The 18542-nt window shown below is 40.6% G+C and overlaps 1 protein-coding gene across 9 annotated transcripts in view; it reads left to right on the forward strand.

Annotated features, from left to right (window-relative positions):
• The window catches only part of bcas3 (BCAS3 microtubule associated cell migration factor), a 728081-nt gene that overhangs the window by 6363 nt on the left and 703176 nt on the right, over positions 1–18542 (forward strand). For 8 of the 9 annotated variants that reach the window (XM_069911282.1, XM_069911281.1, XM_069911285.1 and 5 more), the window contains exons 2-4: positions 5504–5586; positions 14914–14968; positions 16130–16205. In XM_069911282.1, the coding sequence (XP_069767383.1) occupies positions 5516–5586; positions 14914–14968; positions 16130–16205 (202 nt within the window). In that variant the 5' untranslated portion in view covers positions 5504–5515. Of the gene's footprint in view, positions 1–4087; positions 4354–5503; positions 5587–14913; positions 14969–16129; positions 16206–18542 lie in introns of those variants that run through there. The other variant, XM_069911283.1, reaches the window with a different exon arrangement.

Raw genomic sequence — 18542 nt, forward strand, 5'->3', positions numbered from 1 at the left:
CTCTTGCTATTTATGGCTAGTGCATTCCCACGGCCCCTTATAAAGGTTTAACATCAGCAAAACAATAAGGGCTGAAGGGCTCATAAAGCTTAATTATGTTATAATTATGTATGATTAATTTTGTTCAAATATAAGATCATAAAACATTGATCAGGATTTAGGGCAGGTTCACCATTGCTCGATGAGTCACAATGTCACTGGTAGAAGGTAGAACAGTCCTAACCCTGGGGATGGCTCCTTGCATTCAGTATCACAGTTAGGAGTGGTCAAGTGTGAAAGGCCAAACCCCCATTCCTATCCCAGGACTGATTGGCTGATTTAGTGGGACGCAAATGTGAATGGGGCTTCTCAGCAATGGTATTCATACAGTTGGTGGTTGAACTTCTGGTCAGTGGTGATTCCCCAGGATGTTGATGATGGGGGCTTTGTGATGGTTTTCATCTGCACCCTTGTTTTGCACCTCTCAGCTCATCATTGAATGCATGTCAAGTTTATTATTATCTGATTATACAATTAGAACCCGAGGAAACAGTGTTCTCCGGTCCTCGGTATTACACATACATACAGACAAACAATACATATGTAGGACAAGTATTTCATTTTTACATACAAAAAGATAAATATTGTTTAATGAATACGAGAGTCTCAGATGGTTAGTGTGAGCATTCTTTGGTCGTTCAGCATTCTCACTGCCTGTGGCAAGAAGCTGTTCCTCAGCCTGGTGCAACAATACTGGCTATGATACTCCTGTGTGGACATTTTGCTTTGCTTAGAAATTGCACATGGCATCACAGTGTTTAACCTTGGGGTGGAAGGAAGATCTTTGAAGCGGATGATAGTAGTTAAGTCATGGAACTTCTGCAGTGATATCCTGGAGCTGAAATGATTGATCACCAACACCCCTAATAACTACTTCTGTTTGAGTGAGTATGGAATCAACCATTGGAGTAGGGAGCTTGTGATGCCCACTGTCTTCATTTTTATATAGGCTTCTCGATGCTACACTTAGTCAAAATCTTTATTTATGTTGAGAATAGTCCCTCTCAGCTAATGATTGAAAGAAAATCAATCAGGTCACTCTCTTACCGACACGAGTGCTATGCAGACCTCGCTATGCTTTGTAGCTTCGACTCTCTTGAAAAACTCTACTGCTTTTGCATTATCAACATTTAAAGAGATTTCATACATTGATGGACTGAATGTTACTGAGGTGAAATGTTCAATTGCAGATGCAGGAATCTGGAGCGAAAAATAATCTGCTGGAGGAACTCGGCATCAATGGAAGGAAATGAATTGCCAATGTTTCAGGTCTTGATGAAGGGTCCCTACCTGAAATGTCAACAATTTTTTTTTATTTCACTGATACTGACGGACCTGCTGAATTCCTCCAGCACATTGTTTTGTTTATTATTGAGTTGAGCTTCAGTGGTGTGCAAAGTAATTTCAAGTTCTGTACATTATTCTCCATCTTACCCTAGAAAGGTATTAGTTTCCTGTTATATAGAAGATACTGCTGTGTCCCAGAATGTTGATGCTTTCATGAAATTAAATTTATGGTTTTGAATGAGAGAGAATTGCACTCACTCTGATCTAAGAGTGAATGACTTTCTTCAAACCACTAATTTTTCAATGAAACCTCAGGCCCATTTGTGTTTTCATAAATGTATTGATTATTGACTTACTGTGCATATCCTGGTTAATATAGATGAATTCCTATTCATTATTTATGTAACTTTTATTGAAATAAATATTGATTGTGGTAGATGTATTGAATAACCTTTCTTAATGCACACAGCACAATAGATTCTACATATTCTAGCTATTAGTACAGTAATGGATACTCTATTTTGTGATATTAATGATTAGAATTGTGCAAGTCTCTTGATTATTGCATGAAAGCAGTTGGAGAAAGCTCTTATCAAACTAACTTTATAAGTAAAATCCAGGGTTTTGGTACATCTTGGCACCAGCATATATCCAGCTTTCCCCCCCCCCCCCCTGTTAAAATAAGATACTCTGTATCTATACCCCTCATAATCATAAACCTCTGTCAAGTCTCCCCTCTTTCTTCTTTGTTCCAATGAGTAACTGTTTAACCTTTCCCAGTAACTCAACTCCTGAAGACCCAGCAACATCTTAGTAAATCTTCTCTGCACTCTCATTCTTATTGATATCTTCCCTGTTGCTGGGCGAACAGAACTGCACACAATATTCCAAGGGTGGACTCATCAATGACTTGAATAACTTCAACATAACAGCCCAACTTTGATACTCAATACTTTGATTTATAAAGGCTAAGACACCCAAAAGGTTTTTTTACAACCCTGTTCACATGCAACATCACCTTCAGGGAAAAAGTATATGTATTCTCAGATCTCTGTTCCTCCGCACTCCTCAATGGCCTACCATTTACTGTGTACATCCTACCCTGATTTGCTCTTCCAAAGTGCAACACCTCACACTCATCTGCATTAAATTCCATCAGCCATTTACTGGCCCAATTTCCCAGCTGGTCCAGGTCCTTCTGCAAGCCCTGAAAATCCTCCTCACTGTCCACGACGCCTCCCATCTTTGTGTCATCAGCAAACTTGCTGATCCAGTTCACCTCGTTATCATCCAGGTCAATAGTTTTCAACCTCTTTCTTTCCACTCACAAACCATTTTAAGTAATCCCTCTGCCATTGGTGTTCTGTAATTACTAGGATTGCTTAAGGTGGGATGTGAGTGGAAAGGGTAGGTTGAGAATCACTGCTCGAGACCCAATTGTTACTGAAATATTTTGCTTGAGAAAAATTGTCAAGGCCCATTTCCTTTGGAGTTATGAAACCGTGCACATAACGAGTCAATGAGGTACGATTAAAACAGTGGTTTTCAAACTTTTTCTTTCCACCCACATACCACCTTAAGCAATCCCTTACTAATCAGAGAGCACCTATAGCATAGGGAATACTTAAAATGGTGTGTGAGTGGAAAGAAAAAGGTTGAGAACCATTGATCTAGGTCATTTATATAGATAACAAATAATAATGGTCCAAAAAAAAAATCCCTTGATACAGACCAACAGTCTGAGAAGCAACTGTCCACAATGACTTTCTGTTTTCTTCCACCAAGCCATTTTCAAATTTAGTTTGCAACCTCTCTATGTGTACCTAGTGTCGTAACCTTCTGAACCAATCTCTCGTGTGGAACCTTGTTAAAATCCATACGAACAACATCCATGGCCTTTCCCTCATCAACTTTCTTGGTAACTTCCTCAAAAAACTCTCCAAGATTTGTTAAATATGATCTACCACGCATAAATTCATGCTGACTTTCCTTAATCAGGTGATGACAGTCAGGATATATAGATATTCTATCTCAGAAATCCTTCAAATAATTTACATACTACTGACGTCAGGCTCATTGGCCTATAATTGCTTTTGGAACCCTTCTTAAACAGGCAAGACAACATGTGCTATTCTCCAATCCTCCGTCACCTCCTCCGTGACTAAGGACGTTTTGAATGTATCCGCTGGGGCCCTGCAATTTCGGCACTTGTCTCCCTCAAGGTGCGGGGGAATATCATATCCGGTCCAGGGGATTTGTCTACCTTTGTTTGTTGCAAGGCAGCAAGCACCTCCTTATCGTTAAACTCCATATTTTCCACGACACTTCTGTTTGTTTCCCTTCCTTCCTTATTCACTATGCCAATTTCCTGCGTAAATACTAATGCAAAAAAATTGTTCAAGATTGCTCCCATTTCACAAGGTTCTACACGTAGATGACAGCTCTGATTTTATAGGGGTCCAATTTTGACTCTTACTATCCTTTCACTTTTAATAGACTTGTAGAAACCCTTGGAGTTTCCTTCACATTATCTGCCAAAACACTTTCATGTCTTCTTTTTGGCTTCCTAATTTACTTCTTAATTATTCTCTAACATTTTCTATACTCTGCAAATAGCTCATTTGCTCCTTGTTGCCTATATCACATATAGCCCCCTTCTTTACCAAGTCTCCAATATCCCTTGAAAACCAAAGTTCCCTATGTCTGCTAATTTTACCCTTATTCCTGGCAGGAACATGCAATCGCTGTGGTCTCAAAATTTCATCCTTGAAGGCCTTCCACCTACTGGATTCATCCTTGCCAGAAAATAACATTCCATTTTGGCCCACAGGCCCGTGCTGCCCATTTATACCCAATTAACCTGCAACCCCCAGTACTTTTCAAACGGAAACCAGACCCCTTGGGGAAAACCCCCACAGACGTGGGGAGACCATACCAACTCCAGAGATTCAAACCCCTGACCTGATCGCTGGCACTGTAACACCATTGCACTAACCGCACCACCCCAATGAGGTTGGTTGGTATGAGGTGAGTTATGGCAGCATGTAGCAATAATGAGACCCTCTAAGTAAGGTGGGAATGAACTTTTACCCTCCTCAACATACTCCTTCATATGCTAATACCAATATTGTACACTGATCTTCTGAGCATCACCTGTGTTAACTCTTGCACAAAATACTCCTTAATATACCCCAGCTAATATTATACTTTGATATGCTGAGCTATGTAGCATTTCCAACATCTAATAAAAATCTTGCACAAGCATTCTTTTTGCAAGTTTGATGTGAATCAAATCAATACCATCTCAGGTAATCGACAAACCATCATATAACTCTTTCAGTAGAGTTCATATGGATTTTTGCATAGCAATTTTCAAAGATTGAGGTTAATATTCTCCCCAACATTACTAATCTACCAATAACCTTGTCTCTCCCGGGGAGAAACAAATTGAGTATGCTTCTGATATAAAATTTCATTATTCATCATCCTAAATTGCATTTCAAATTGGTGTGGGCTTACAAAAAGGAAAAGCCTTTATGTTGGCTCTGAAAGTAGAGATTGAGACCAAATGGCTCATATGGAAAATAAAACAATATTGCCCTAATTCTTTTATGAAGTTCGAATTGAATTGTGTTGTTGGGGACATCTTAATTTGTGTGAAGATAACGTTCCCTCTGTCCCTACTCCAACTTTATTTATGATCACATGCAAGGCAAGTTAGGTAAGAAGTTCAGGGAATATTTTTGTCTGAGTCTGTGGCTAAATGCTTTTTTAAAATTTTTATTTTTATTTTTCACACTCTGAACCATACTAACCAAAATACACAAAAAAATTTTCCTCTTGAATATATAGTGTCATTTTCTCCCCTTTTCCCCTCTCCCCTCCCTCCTTCACCCCACCTCTCCACCCACTCAACGTTCAACCTATATGATACATTAAACCCATTAAACAATGTCATCACACAATGAAAATAAACAAGAAATTTGTGTCTTCTACTTTTACACACTGGTCATTTCATCCATTTTTGAGGTGTACATGATTACAATTATGAAATATTTCATTGCCTGGGAAGTGCTTTTGGGACATCATGACGTTAAGAATGATGTTTGTTCTATATGTAGGTTTTTTTCTTGATTTGAGATTAAACTAACAGTTTGGGTTCTTTTAAATTTTGTAGTGAAGGGAAGCTATGGCTACAGACTCTCCACGTCGTTCCAGCCGCTGTTCTGGGGGAATAATGGTCCGACATCAGGCAGTCACGTAAGGAATTTGTTTATGTGAATTGTTTCACCAAACACATTTGCTGCTTAAGAGAAGTGTTGGTTTTGCTTTAAAGTTTTAAGATTGCGGAACACTTCATTGAATGTTCTTGTTTTGATTAAGTGTTGTTCAAAAGCAAATGCAGAGAATGCTGGAAAACTCCCAACAGACAACAGTTAACATTTCAGATTGATGACCTTTCATCAAAATTAGGAAATTAGAATTCCAGCATGCAGAAAGGTGGTGTGAGTGTGTGTAAGTTATAGAAATAATGTTGGAATTTGTCATTACAGCATTGCACAGAAAATAATTAAGAGACAGGGCAGAGACAACATGGATTTATAAAACTTAAATTGTGTTTCATAACGTTATAGTTCTTTGAGACTGCAGCCATATTTGGTCCAGAGCATTCTATGCTTTGGCAATTCCAGAACACATCCTGGTATTACAGTACTTCCCTCCACCACTATCACAGGCTGTGTGCTGTAGAATGTAATGCCACTTTTTTTTTTCCAAATCCCCTTTAACTTCTCAAATCCATGCTCATTAGATTCACATATCTCCATATGGGGGAAAATGTTTCTCACTCTCCACATTATCTTTTTCATCCTAATTTTGAATACCTCTATCAGGTCCCCCCTAGCCTCTTTGGCTCCAAGAGAAACAAACTCAGCCTATTCTTCCCCTCATTAAAGTGTAAAACTTTATCCCATGCAACATCCTGATAAATCTACTTTTCCTCCTCTCTAGTAGGTCATGATAGGAACTGTACACAATACTCCAGCTGTGGTCTGGTAAAGGTTTACCATGCTCTATGATCAGTATCCCAAATGGCATCTTTACCTTCTTATCTATCCTGTATCATGAGATATGACAAGTGCTTGTTAAATACATAAGCACGATGCAGCTACACAAACAATGAGAATAAATTGCCACACAAGAATGAACAAAGATAATAAATGTGAAATAGATAGATAAATAATGACAAAATCACCATCTACAAATTTGCTGACGATACCATGGTAGGGGGTTGTATAAAGGAAGGGAATGAGTTAGCATGCAGGATGGAGATCGAAAACTTGGCTGAATGGTGCACCAACAGCAGCCTTGCACTCAATGCCACCAAAACTAAGGAGCTGATTGTTGGCTTCAGGAAAGGAAAGCTAGAGGTTTTCAATCCTGTGATCATTGGGGGATCAGAGGTGTAGAGGGTGAGCAATTTTAAATTCTTGGGAGTCACTATCTTGGAGGATCTTTCCTGGACTCAACACACCAATAGCATCCTGAAGAAAGCACGTCAGCACCTCTACTTCCCCAGGAGTCAGTGGAGGTTTCGTATGACACCAGAAATCCTGGCAAATTTCTTCAATTATCTGAAAAATTTTAAATCCGAAACAAATCTGAAATCCTCATTTATCCAAAATTTCTTTGGAGCCGAACTGACCAGGGACCTTGGGCTCCTGGGGGGACGTCAGGCTCCTGGCAGGAGTGGGCCTCGGTGGGAAGATGTTGGTGATCGGCGGCAGCCAGCATTTTTTTTTGTGAGAATTAAACATTATTTTAATTCTTTAAAAACCTTCCCTTCTTGTTTGTTGTTGTGATTTGCTATTGCTACTGGGCTGTTTAAAAAAAAAAAAAGGACCAGTTCTCCGAAAAAACCGTATATCTGACATAGACCCGAGTTGTACTGTGCATCTACAGGGAACACTGCTGTTGGAGAGCAGCAGCAATCACCAAGGACCCACCCCACCCAGCACATACTCTGTTCTCGCTGCTGCCATCAGACTCCTCAACAACCAACTCAATCAGGGACCATTTAAGGACTCTTTCTTGTGCACTTCATCGATTTTCTTTTTGTTCTCTCTGTATTGTACTACAGTTTGTTTACATTCATTATCTGTTTACAGTTCTTTGTTTACATGTTTACGCTGTGTACAGTTTTTGTCTGCACTACAAATTAGTGGTAATTCTGCCTTGCCTGCAGGAAAAAAGAATCTCAGGATTGTATGTGATGCCATGTTTGGACTCTAACAATAAATCTGAAATCTGAAAATACTCCCATTTGCAGTTAGTGAAAAAAATGTGATGTTGCAAGAGTGCAAACAGATTTCTGATGTTCCAGGAAGAGTGCTAGTAATAGGAGCTTCAAGAGCATGTTCCTGAAGCAACAAGGGTCAGACCTTGGCTTCTCTGCCTCCTTCTTGAAGGTAGCATCAACAGGAGAGTGTGACTCGGGCAATGGAGGGTGCTCTTTATGACGTTGACTGCCTTACTGAGGCAGTCAATGAAGGGGAGGTCAGTACTGTGATGAATTTGACTAGGTTAGACACTATTTGTAGCTGTCTGTTTCTTGGGCAGTCTAGTTTCTAAACCAGGCTGTAATGCAACCAGTCATTCTGCTTTCTAATTGTGGAGAAGCACAAAAACTGCAGATGCTGGACTCTTGAATGAATGAATGAAGAGAGGTTGGAGGAACGGCAGGTCAGTCAGTATCCATGGAGAGAAATGGTCAAATCATTGTTTTGGGTTGGGGCTCTTTGTTGAGACTAAACGAGAAAGGGGAGATAGCAAGTATAAACAGAATGCTGTGGAGATGCTAAGAGGTGATAGGATACTGGACAAGGGAAGGTGGGAGATGTGGTGAGACAGGTGGAGGAAGAGACCACAAGGAGGAGGGGAGGTGGTGGTGGTGGGATGAGGAAAGTAGAATGGGAGCAGGTGAAGGATGGATGGAAACAGTAGAACTGTATTGGAGTAGGTGGGTATCTAAACCTGTGAGAACCCAAAATTCATGTCATTATGTTCTTTGTTGTTCCTCATGTTTACATTTGGCCTCACCCTGGCAATGGATGAACCCATGATTGTGTAGGAATGAAGACCTATCCTTCTTTGCTCTCTGCCTCTTCCCCTATCACTTCTCAGATTCTTTCTCGTCTACCCTCTCACCTGTTAGTTTTTGCTCCTAACCCTTTTCCTCCTCCCTCTCCTGATGTTTTATTTCTGGCATCTGCTTGAATTTCAACGTTCCTGATGAAGAGCTCAGGCCCAAAACATTGACTGCCTTTTACCTCCTATGGATGCTGCATCATCTGCTGAGTTTCTCGAGCACTTTTGTGCAATCCATGAAATAAATCCCTTTGGCCTCGAGGTGGTGCCTTCTACAGTTTTAACACTTCTGAATTCTGAAACTGTCCAGACTTTGCTGGCTTAATTTTGCTTTCCCGTTTTATCTCCTCTACCCAAATAGCATGTCCTCTGTGAGTCAGTGTGACCAAGCAAATCCAGTTCCACGATAGTGAAGGCAATGTCAATAATTTGCTCAGCAAATACAGTCCTACATGGATCTCTATTCATCATGCAACAACTCACACCAAACTCTGCACAAAGCAGATTATAGCCACTCAGGCTCGATGCAAGCCATCTACATGTGTCATATTTATTTTGGGAATGAAGACTATATTCAGTAAAACTCCAGTTCTCTGAAATTTAAGCAACTGGCAACTGCAAGTAACCGGCTTAAAAAAATAGAAGAGCATAAGTAAATAAATAATAAAAATGTATGAATAAATAAATCTTTAAACAAAAGTTTAAAACTGTACAAGTAAATGTTCTCTGAAGTAACACATAAACCTTTGGTGAAGATGAGAGCAAATATTCAGCCAGTGGAGTGCCTTGGTCGTGTTTTGCTTGGAGCAGCTGTTTGAATAAAGTTGTGTTTGAATAAAATGGCATTGCCCAGGATGAAGAGCTGGTTGATGCCATTTGGCTGTTGGGGTGACTCTCTTAAAGTATCTCCTTATTCCTGTTTAGTAAGAGTCTTTTATTAAGTGTATTAGTAAGTCTTTGGAGACTACACAAAAGAGTCTGGAAAAACAACCACCTGAAGAAACACACAAAGATCAGCGTGTACAGAGCCGTTGTCATACCCACGCTCCTGTTCGGCTCCGAATCATGGGTCCTCTACCGGCATCACCTTCGGCTCCTATAACGGTTCCATCAGCGCTGTCTCCGTTCCATCCTCAACATTCATTGGAATGACTTCATCACCAACATCGAAGTACTCGAGCTGGCAGAGTCCGCAAGCATCGAATCCATGCTGCTGAAGATCCAACTGTGCTGGGTGGGTCACATCTCCAGAATGGAGGACCATCGCCTTCCCAAGATCGTGTTCTATGGCGAGCTCTCCACTGGCCACTGAGACAGAGGTGCCCCAAAGAAGAGGTACAAGGACTGCTTAAAGAAATCTCTTGGTGCCTGCCCCATTGACCACCGCCAGTGGGCTGATCTCGCCTCCGACCGTGCATCTTGGCACCTCACAGTTCGGCGGGCAGCAACCTCCTTTGAAGAAGACCGCAGAGCCCACCTCACTGACAAAAGACAAAGAAAGAAAAACCCAACACCCAACCCCAACCCACCAATTTTCCCTTGCAACCGCTGCAACCGTGCCTGCCTGTCCCGCATCGGACTTGTCAGTCACCAACGAGCCTGCAGCAGACGTGGACATTACCCCTCCATAAATCTTCGTCCGCGAAGCCAAGCCAAAGAAGTCTTTATCTGTAAACTTGAGGGAGGGGGTGGGTTAATTATGATATTGTTTGTCTTTTGGGTGGCTCCATGAAGGGGGATAAACCTGCAGTGATGGTTAAATGTTTTCAAAGAATATGACTAAAAATAAAGTCAAATGCTTTAAGGTTTATATATTCATGCAAGTTTGTTCAGTGGAGGTTCAGTATTTTTTTGTTTTGGTATTAGTTAGGCATTGTAGGAATGAGTCTCAAACAACCGGAAAACTCGCTTAGCCGGAATTTACCCATCCCTGCCGGTGCCTGATACCTCGGGTGGAAAGAGATCAGGCCAGTTTGGTACTCCAAACAACCGGAAAACTCGCTTAGCCGGAATTTACCCATCCCTGCCGGTGCCTGATACCTCGGGTGGAAAGAGATCAGGCCAGTTTGGTACTCCTGCTATAAACACATTTTAGCAAATACTTTTCCTCATCTGCAGTAGAGTTCACCCAGGACAGAAATATCTGGACAGTCTGAATTATAGTGACGCTTGGGTCAGGATGGGAAAAGCTACATGTCCTTTTTTTTGAAGATTATCAGATGTTTATTTTTCAAGGAATCCAAGTAACTTATTCCAACCCCAAGTCCACTGAGGGAGTAAAATAAACACTGGCTGAAACTTATTCCAACCCCAAGTCCACTAAGGGAGTAAAATAAACGCTGGCTGAAACTTATTCCAACCCCAAGTCCACTAAGGGAGCAAAATAAACGCTGGCTGAAACTTATTCCAACCCCAAGTCCACTAAGGGAGTAAAATAAATGCTGGCTGAAACTTATTCCAACCCCAAGCCCACTAAGGGAGTAAAATAAACGCTGGCTGAAACTTATTCCAACCCCAAGTCCACTAAGGGAGTAAAATAAACGCTGGCTGAAACTTATTCCAACCCCAAGTCCACTAAGGGAGCAAAATAAACGCTGGCTGAAACTTATTCCAACCCCAAGTCCACTAAGGGAGTAAAATAAACGCTGGCTGAAACTTATTCCAACCCCAAGTCCACTAAGGGAGTAAAATAAACGCTGGCTGAAACTTATTCCAACCCCAAGTCCACTAAGGGAGTAAAATAAACGCTGGCTGAAACTTATTCCAACCCCAAGTCCACTAAGGGAGTAAAATAAACGCTGGCTGAAACTTATTCCAACCCCAAGTCCACTAAGGGAGTAAAATAAACGCTGGCTGAAACTTATTCCAACCCCAAGTCCACTAAGGGAGTAAAATAAACGCTGGCTGAAACTTATTCCAACCCCAAGTCCACTATGGGAGTAAAATAACCTCACCGGAAAAATGTTTGGGTCGAAAGGAAATTGAATTTGAAACCGATTTTGAGGGAAAAATCCTAATTTTAGGAAAAGCTACATGTCCTTGTGATAAGGTTTGGATTGGCTTTGGATGGTTTGATTCTTGATTTCAAAACCCAGGAAAATCATGAGTTCCAAGGCCCACTGTTGTCGTGCTTTCTGATAGGATGTGGCACGAGAGTTTGTTAATTAGAGCTGACGTGCCCAAGGTGCTCGGGAAACTTTGACACAAAATTTTAATGTGGTTTATTTGAAGAATTTGAAGTTTGCCTGCTGATTTTGGTGTTTTGAGATAAGATTTATATGGACTGATGAAAGAACAATACTAAGAGTATAATTAAGGGAAGGGTAATATAAGGGTGGTAAAAATAATGTTGGAGAAACTCCGCAGGTCAAACAGAGTACTCTATGCAGCAAAGATAAAGAAATATGATGACCAATGTTTCGGGCTTGATGAAGATGCTCTCTGGGTGGTGTTAGCACATTCTCTCTATGACCGGGCGCTCTGGTTTCTCACCACATCCCAAAGTGTTGGTAAATTAATTGTCCACTGTAAGTAGCTCCTAGTGGATGAATGGTAGAATCTTGGGGGAAGGTTGTTGTAGTTGACAATGTGGGATTACTGTTGATGGGTTGAAGGGCCTTTTTCTGTGCTGTCTCTCTGAAACACTATGACACCATAGGATGAAATTGTGGGGTTATTTTTGGTGATTTGATTGGCTTGTGAAACCCAAATAACCTCTTTTTTTTTGTTTAATGGTAAAAGAGCAACAGAGTTGCTCCTGGTTCAAGATGGCAGTGCGGCAGTAGCCTCTCCGGACCTGGTGCTACTGTAACTTTTTAAATAAGGCACCGAGCACAATTTTTAATTGGAAAGAATGGACGGTAGAGCATCGTGAGATGTTGCAATATGTAAATCGCCAAGCAATAACAGGCCTTTGGGAAGAAGCTACGAAGCTATGCAGCCTCGACTGCTGTGGGGTCTGCTGTGAGCATGAGGCTTCCAAGTCTTCGGCGTTGCTTGTTGCTGGTGACCAAGGTGGGGATGTTGTGACGTGTTCTGCGGAGGGTGGCTTGGTTCAGGGGTTCTGGAGTCTGCGTCGTCTTACATTGCGGGGCTCTGAGGTGGATGGTGAGGCCAGTTGAGGAGGTTCTCGGGTGTCTCTTCCACCATTGCGAGCATTTCTTCATGCACTGTGTCTGTGGAGGCTGGCCGCATTGTGGGGGACCATACTCATCTTCCTGCCATTGGCATAGGTGTTGAATCTTTCGGGCATGAATTATGTGGTGGTTTCTTCACTCAAGCTATCAGATGTTTAATATCCAGAGTATATTGTAACTTAACTCTACTGTGCCTTTAAAATTATTGTATTGCTTGCACTGTTCACATTATGTAGCTTTGTGTAGGTTGTACTCTAGTGTAGTTTTTTTTATTTTGTCTTGCATAGTAATAGTGTAGTCTTGTGTTGTCTTACGCTGTTTTGGTGTAGACTTGTGTTGCTTTATGCAGCACCATGGTTTGGAGGAACATTGTCTTTTTTTTGCTGTGCACTGGATTTGCAGTTTGGTTTAAAATGACAAAGGCTACTTGAACTGGAGTTGCAGTGCGATAATAGTGGTGTAGGTGAGAAATTATGGTTGGAATGGCCAAATATAGTAGAACCCTGAAAATATGGACTGCTTGGGGATTGGGTTGGTCTGGATTCTCAGGCAGTACTTTTAAAAATCAAATTTAAGGAGGAATAAGTAAGAGATGAACAGATACATTTTGATAGTTTATTTATAAGAAAATACAGCATGCTTCATTTAAAGTCAACTTGTTACTGCTGTGCATCTGTGGCACTTACGCATGCATGTACACAAAAGCCTATTAAATTTAAGAAAAAAAGTGTGAGAATTTTCAATAAGTCTGGATTCTCAGGTGGTCCGGATTTCTGGCATCTGTATTTTTGGACTTCTACTGTAATTGTCCTGAAATCAGACTGTAACTCTGTTTGCAAAGCTTGCCCTTAACACAAGCATAGCAGTGTACAAGATGTAATAAAAACATGGAGTCCATATTCTAAAATGAAATCAAGAGTATATAATAATAAAAAAAAGTAATTTTGTACACTAGAGTTCTTTGGCTTGGCTTCGCGGACGAAGATTTATGGAGGGGGTAAAAAGTCCATGTCAGCTGCAGGCTCGTTTGTGGCTGACCAGTCCGATGCGGGACAGGCAGACACGATTGCAGCGGTTGCAAGGGAAAATTGGTGGGTTGGGGTTGGGTGTTGGGTTTTTCCTCCTTTGCCTTTTGTCAGTGAGGTGGGCTCTGCGGTCTTCTTCAAAGGAGGCTGCTGCCCGCCAAACTGTGAGGCGCCACGATGCACGGTTTGAGGCGTTATCAGCCCACTGGCGGTGGTCAATGTGGCAGGCACCAAGAGATTTCTTTAGGCAGTCCTTGTACCTTTTCTTTGGTGCACCTCTGTCACGGTGGCCAGTGGAGAGCTCGCCATATAATACGATCTTGGGAAGGCGATGGTCCTCCATTCTGGAGACGTGACCCATCCAGCGCAGCTGGATCTTCAGCAGCGTGGACTCGATGCTGTCGACCTCTGCCATCTCGAGTACCTCGACGTTAGGGGTGTGAGCGCTCCAATGGATGTTGAGGATGGAGCAGAGACAACGCTGGTGGAAGCGTTCTAGGAGCCGTAGGTGGTGCCGGTAGAGGACCCATGATTCGGAGCCGAACAGGAGTGTGGGTATGACAACGGCTCTGTATACGCTTATCTTTGTGAGGTTTTTCAGTTGGTTGTTTTTCCAGACTCTTTTGTGTAGTCTTCCAAAGGCGCTGTTTGCCTTGGCGAGTCTGTTGTCTATCTCATTGTCGATCCTTGCATCTGATGAAATGGTGCAGCCGAGATAGGTAAACTGGTTGACCGTTTTGAGTTTTGTGTGCCCGATGGAGATGTAGGGGGGCTGGTAGTCATGGTGGGGAGCTGGCTGATGGAGGACCTCAGTTTTCTTCAGGCTGAGTACAACCTACACAAAGCTACATAATGTGAATAATCGAGGTGAAAGGGAAAGGTTATTTGACCGTCAAGAATTATCCAATGGGATTTTGATCAGGAGGGCTGTGCAAGGGTATGTGAGCTGGCATTAACTTAATTTGCTGAATTGAATAATTCCATGCTATAATATTTGCATTCTGTGAAATAGTGTAATGAAATCTCATTTTCCAGTTAGTTTGGGGAAGTAGTGCATCAGGAAGGTGCGTGTTAAGAGAAGAAACAAGGTGTAATTTGATTGAATTTAATTCAGAGTTTTATTTTCTTTAATCAGATTTGGAAGCCCTGTGTGTAAAATTTGAATTCTCTCTTCTCCTTCTTTAGCTCCCAAAACAAAATCTTCCAGTTATTTTCAGATAGAAGTGTGTGATTTTATGTTTTGAGTTCTGTTGTGAAATATTTGTGTATTTATTTTTCAGGGAACAGTCCTACATGGAGAGTGTTGTCACGTTTCTGCAAGATGTAGTCCCTCAGGTAACTGCTGCCAAGTGTGTAAATTGTCAGCTAGTTAAGCTTCTCTTCCTAATACATTAACCTGTCAGTTGTTGTTTCATCTTGTCCTGATTGGCATAAGTTCTCAACTCTAATATCTATTGAATCTGTTCTTGTGATTTAAACTTTAAGTTTCTCTTGATATAAACTGAAATTACTTAATATATTTCAATAATTTGAATATATTTATGGAGATAATGTATATAAATTTTGTTGGTATTTTATTAGGTTTGTAATTTTTGAAACAACTTTTTTCTATTATTGAAAATATATTCTTCCTGGGGTAAACAAATCAAAAAACAATCAATGGATCAAATTGCAACAGTGGGAGGAAAAAAAAAAGAACTGTTAATATTTCGGATCACCAATAAAAGGTTTATTTTAAAATTGTGACTAGTGAAGGCCACAAGCATCAAACTTTAAAGGCTCCAGCCTGAAATGCCAACATTTCTGTTCCTCCCACTGATTCTGCTTGACCTGCTGAGTTTCTTCAGTAGATTATTTTTACCCTTCAGATCCCAGTATCTGCAGTCTCTTTTGTCTGTGGTAGACAGATAGGACATGTACAGAATCGTCCAACTGTCACCTTTATAATTACAGAACTTGTATCTTCTTGCAATAAAGGCCACTGTAGTGCTTACCTTATCAATTGTTTGCTGTACCTGCTTGCTAACTTCATGATTCATGTATAAAGACAATCATTTCCCTCTGAACACTGACACTTTTCAGTTTCTCAGCATTTAAAAATTATTCTACCTTTCTATTTATTCTACCAAATTACCCTAATTAAAGTAGCTAATTAATGAGCTAACTAATATAATGCAACTTTTTGTTACATTATTATTTCATTTGTCAAAATTTTGGTGATTCACTTAACTTGTCCCTATCTCATTCAAGAGACAGCAAATGTTGAAATCTGAAGGGTTCTATACAGTCATAGAATGGAATGTCATGGAAACAGGCTCTTTGGCTCAACTTGTTCATGCTGGCCTGGATATGATTGATGCGTTATTTGACAACACTCCTGTGAAGCACTTTAAAATGTTTTTACTGTGTTATTGTTGTTCTTCTCACTGGAGGAAAAAAATATAAGTTCTTCCATTGGTATGATTTAGTTTTCCTTTAAATTTGTTTTCATCCTAGGCATACACTGGCACACTTCCAACAGATGAAAAGGAAAAAATAGTCTGGGTCCGTTTTGAGAAAGCTGATATTAATGGTAAATGCAGTTTTTTTTTGTGCATTTTATCCCATTTAAATTCCATCAGTAAGGTTCTTGCAAATTGTAGTTTGTGCAAAATTATGATCCAACTTTAATGCAACTGATTTTATTTCTTAAAGATTTCAATAAAACAGAGGAGTGAGATACAAAATTCATTCCTATCAGGCACAGTTGGCTTAGTGGTTAGTGCCACACCTTGACACTGCCACCGATTGGGACTGAACCTGGGTTTGAATCCCTGCTGTCTCTAAGGAGTTTGTATGTTCTCCCGTCTGCATGGGTTTTCTCTGGGGGCTCTGGTTTCCTTCTACCCTTTAAAAATGTACAACGGTGGAGGTTAATGGGGTGTAAATTGGGTGGCTCGGACTATTGGGGCCAAATTGACCTGTTACAGTGCTGTTTGTCTAAATTTAAAAAAATTAAACAAGCACGCTGAAACTGTGAAACACTCTTAACAAAAGAACAAATAGAGCTTTTTGAGCTGATAAGGTAGGTTAGTGGAAGATTGGTAGAAATTATGCATTGATTTGAAATAACAGATTAAATGTATTGCTTGACAATAATATTAGGCCAGTATTCAAAAGTATTACATTGCATTGTGGTCTAGTCTAGTCACTCACTAATCCATGGGTGATGATTGGTGAGATGAGAATGTCTTTGCTTGATTTTGAAGTAGTATTTGACCAGATGTGACATCTCAGCCATGATCAAAGGCCATTGAATGAAAAACACACTGCTGTTTACAGTTAAACAAGAAAGTCTGCAGTCACTGTGATTGTACTTTACGCAGAAGTGCTGGAGAAACTCAGCGAGTCACGCAGCATTTGGGCCTGAGCCCTTCGTCAAGGTATGAGCAAAAAACAGGCAGGTGCCTGAAAAAAATGGTGGGGGAGGGGCAGGGTAGGAGCAAGAGGTCATAGGTGAATATGAGTGGGATGGCACAAGAGAAAAGTGCAGAGAAGTGAGGGGGTAGGGGAGAACTCTGAATGGAGAGGGAATTGGTTGGCATGCTAGAGGAAAGGAAACTGGGATGGTGAAGAGAGGAAGACAGGAAAGTGGCCTAACGGAAACCAGAGAAGTCGATGTTTATTTTTTTTTAGCACTGGTGTTGCTCCTCTGAATATGAAAATTGGAGGAGAAAAACCTCATAATGCCAAACTGAGGCATCTGCAATTTGGAGGAGAAAGTTTTAATTTACTGTCTGGGCACTACTCCTGTACTCTCTTTCCCCCCCCCCCCTTCTTTCTCTCTTAAACATTTCTTTCCCACCCAATGGTTCCTCCCTCTACCTGTCTCTCCACCTTTCACACCTTCTGTCCTATCATCTGTGCTCCTCCCTCAGCTTCTTTCCCCCTTTATGTATGTACTTTTACATTTTTATCGTAGTCTGATAAAAGGTTTTGATTTGAAACATTGACCATTTCTACCCATGGATGTTGTCTGATCTTCTGAATTCCTCCAGCATTTCTTTGTTTGTACCAAGAGTAGCGTAGCTATTCATTGAAATATGTTATGGATCTATGCTAATAGTAATATTTAGGTTAAGGTTAAGTTATATTTATTATTAAAAAAATCATTGTAAATTATAGTTAAAATATTGTATATGTATTCTTAGTAAGTTAGTTGTGGACTGATACAGGGTAACACACAGGTCACAGCACATTTACAGAGAATTATTGTACTCCGAGAAGAGAGTTCATTCTTGGAGTCGCAGCATCTTGGAAAGACAGAGCTAATGGATTTGAAGTGTTTCTTAATTATTCAAGTACAATGGAGTATTAACTTTTTTAAAAATTGAAATATCTAAGTGCTCAAGAAGGAAGCCATCTGTTTTTAAATTAAACTACTTGAACAAGAAAAATGAAACTCCGAGTAATTTCAGAGTCGTGTCGTCTACAAGGCAGTGGGATGAAGATCACATGGTTCACAAGAAACTGGGGTTTGCAACTGTTTAAAATTCCAGTATATAGTCATGTGGTTTCCAAGAATTGGGACTGACCTCCATGATGATGTAACTGGAGAAATATTATCAAATTCAGACAATTTTGGATCAGTTCAGTTTGGAGAATACATAAGTTAAAACCCTGTGACATACACAGGGGTTGAACCTTGTGAAAGACAAGATCGAATTACCGAAACCAGAATAAGTGCTGTTGGGTGTTACTCCTGGGAAAATGGGAACATGGAATAAGTGGCTTTTGAAAAAAGGAAGACTACTTCGCTGTCTCTTTGGAAAAGAGGACTGAATTCTACTGGGTCCATTTTTGTATGGACACTTTTTTAAACTTTTTTTCATTGTGTGATGACATTGTTTAATGGGTTTAATGTATCATA

This window comes from Narcine bancroftii, chromosome 14 (genome assembly GCF_036971445.1).
Source record: "Narcine bancroftii isolate sNarBan1 chromosome 14, sNarBan1.hap1, whole genome shotgun sequence".
NCBI lineage: Eukaryota > Metazoa > Chordata > Chondrichthyes > Torpediniformes > Narcinidae > Narcine > Narcine bancroftii.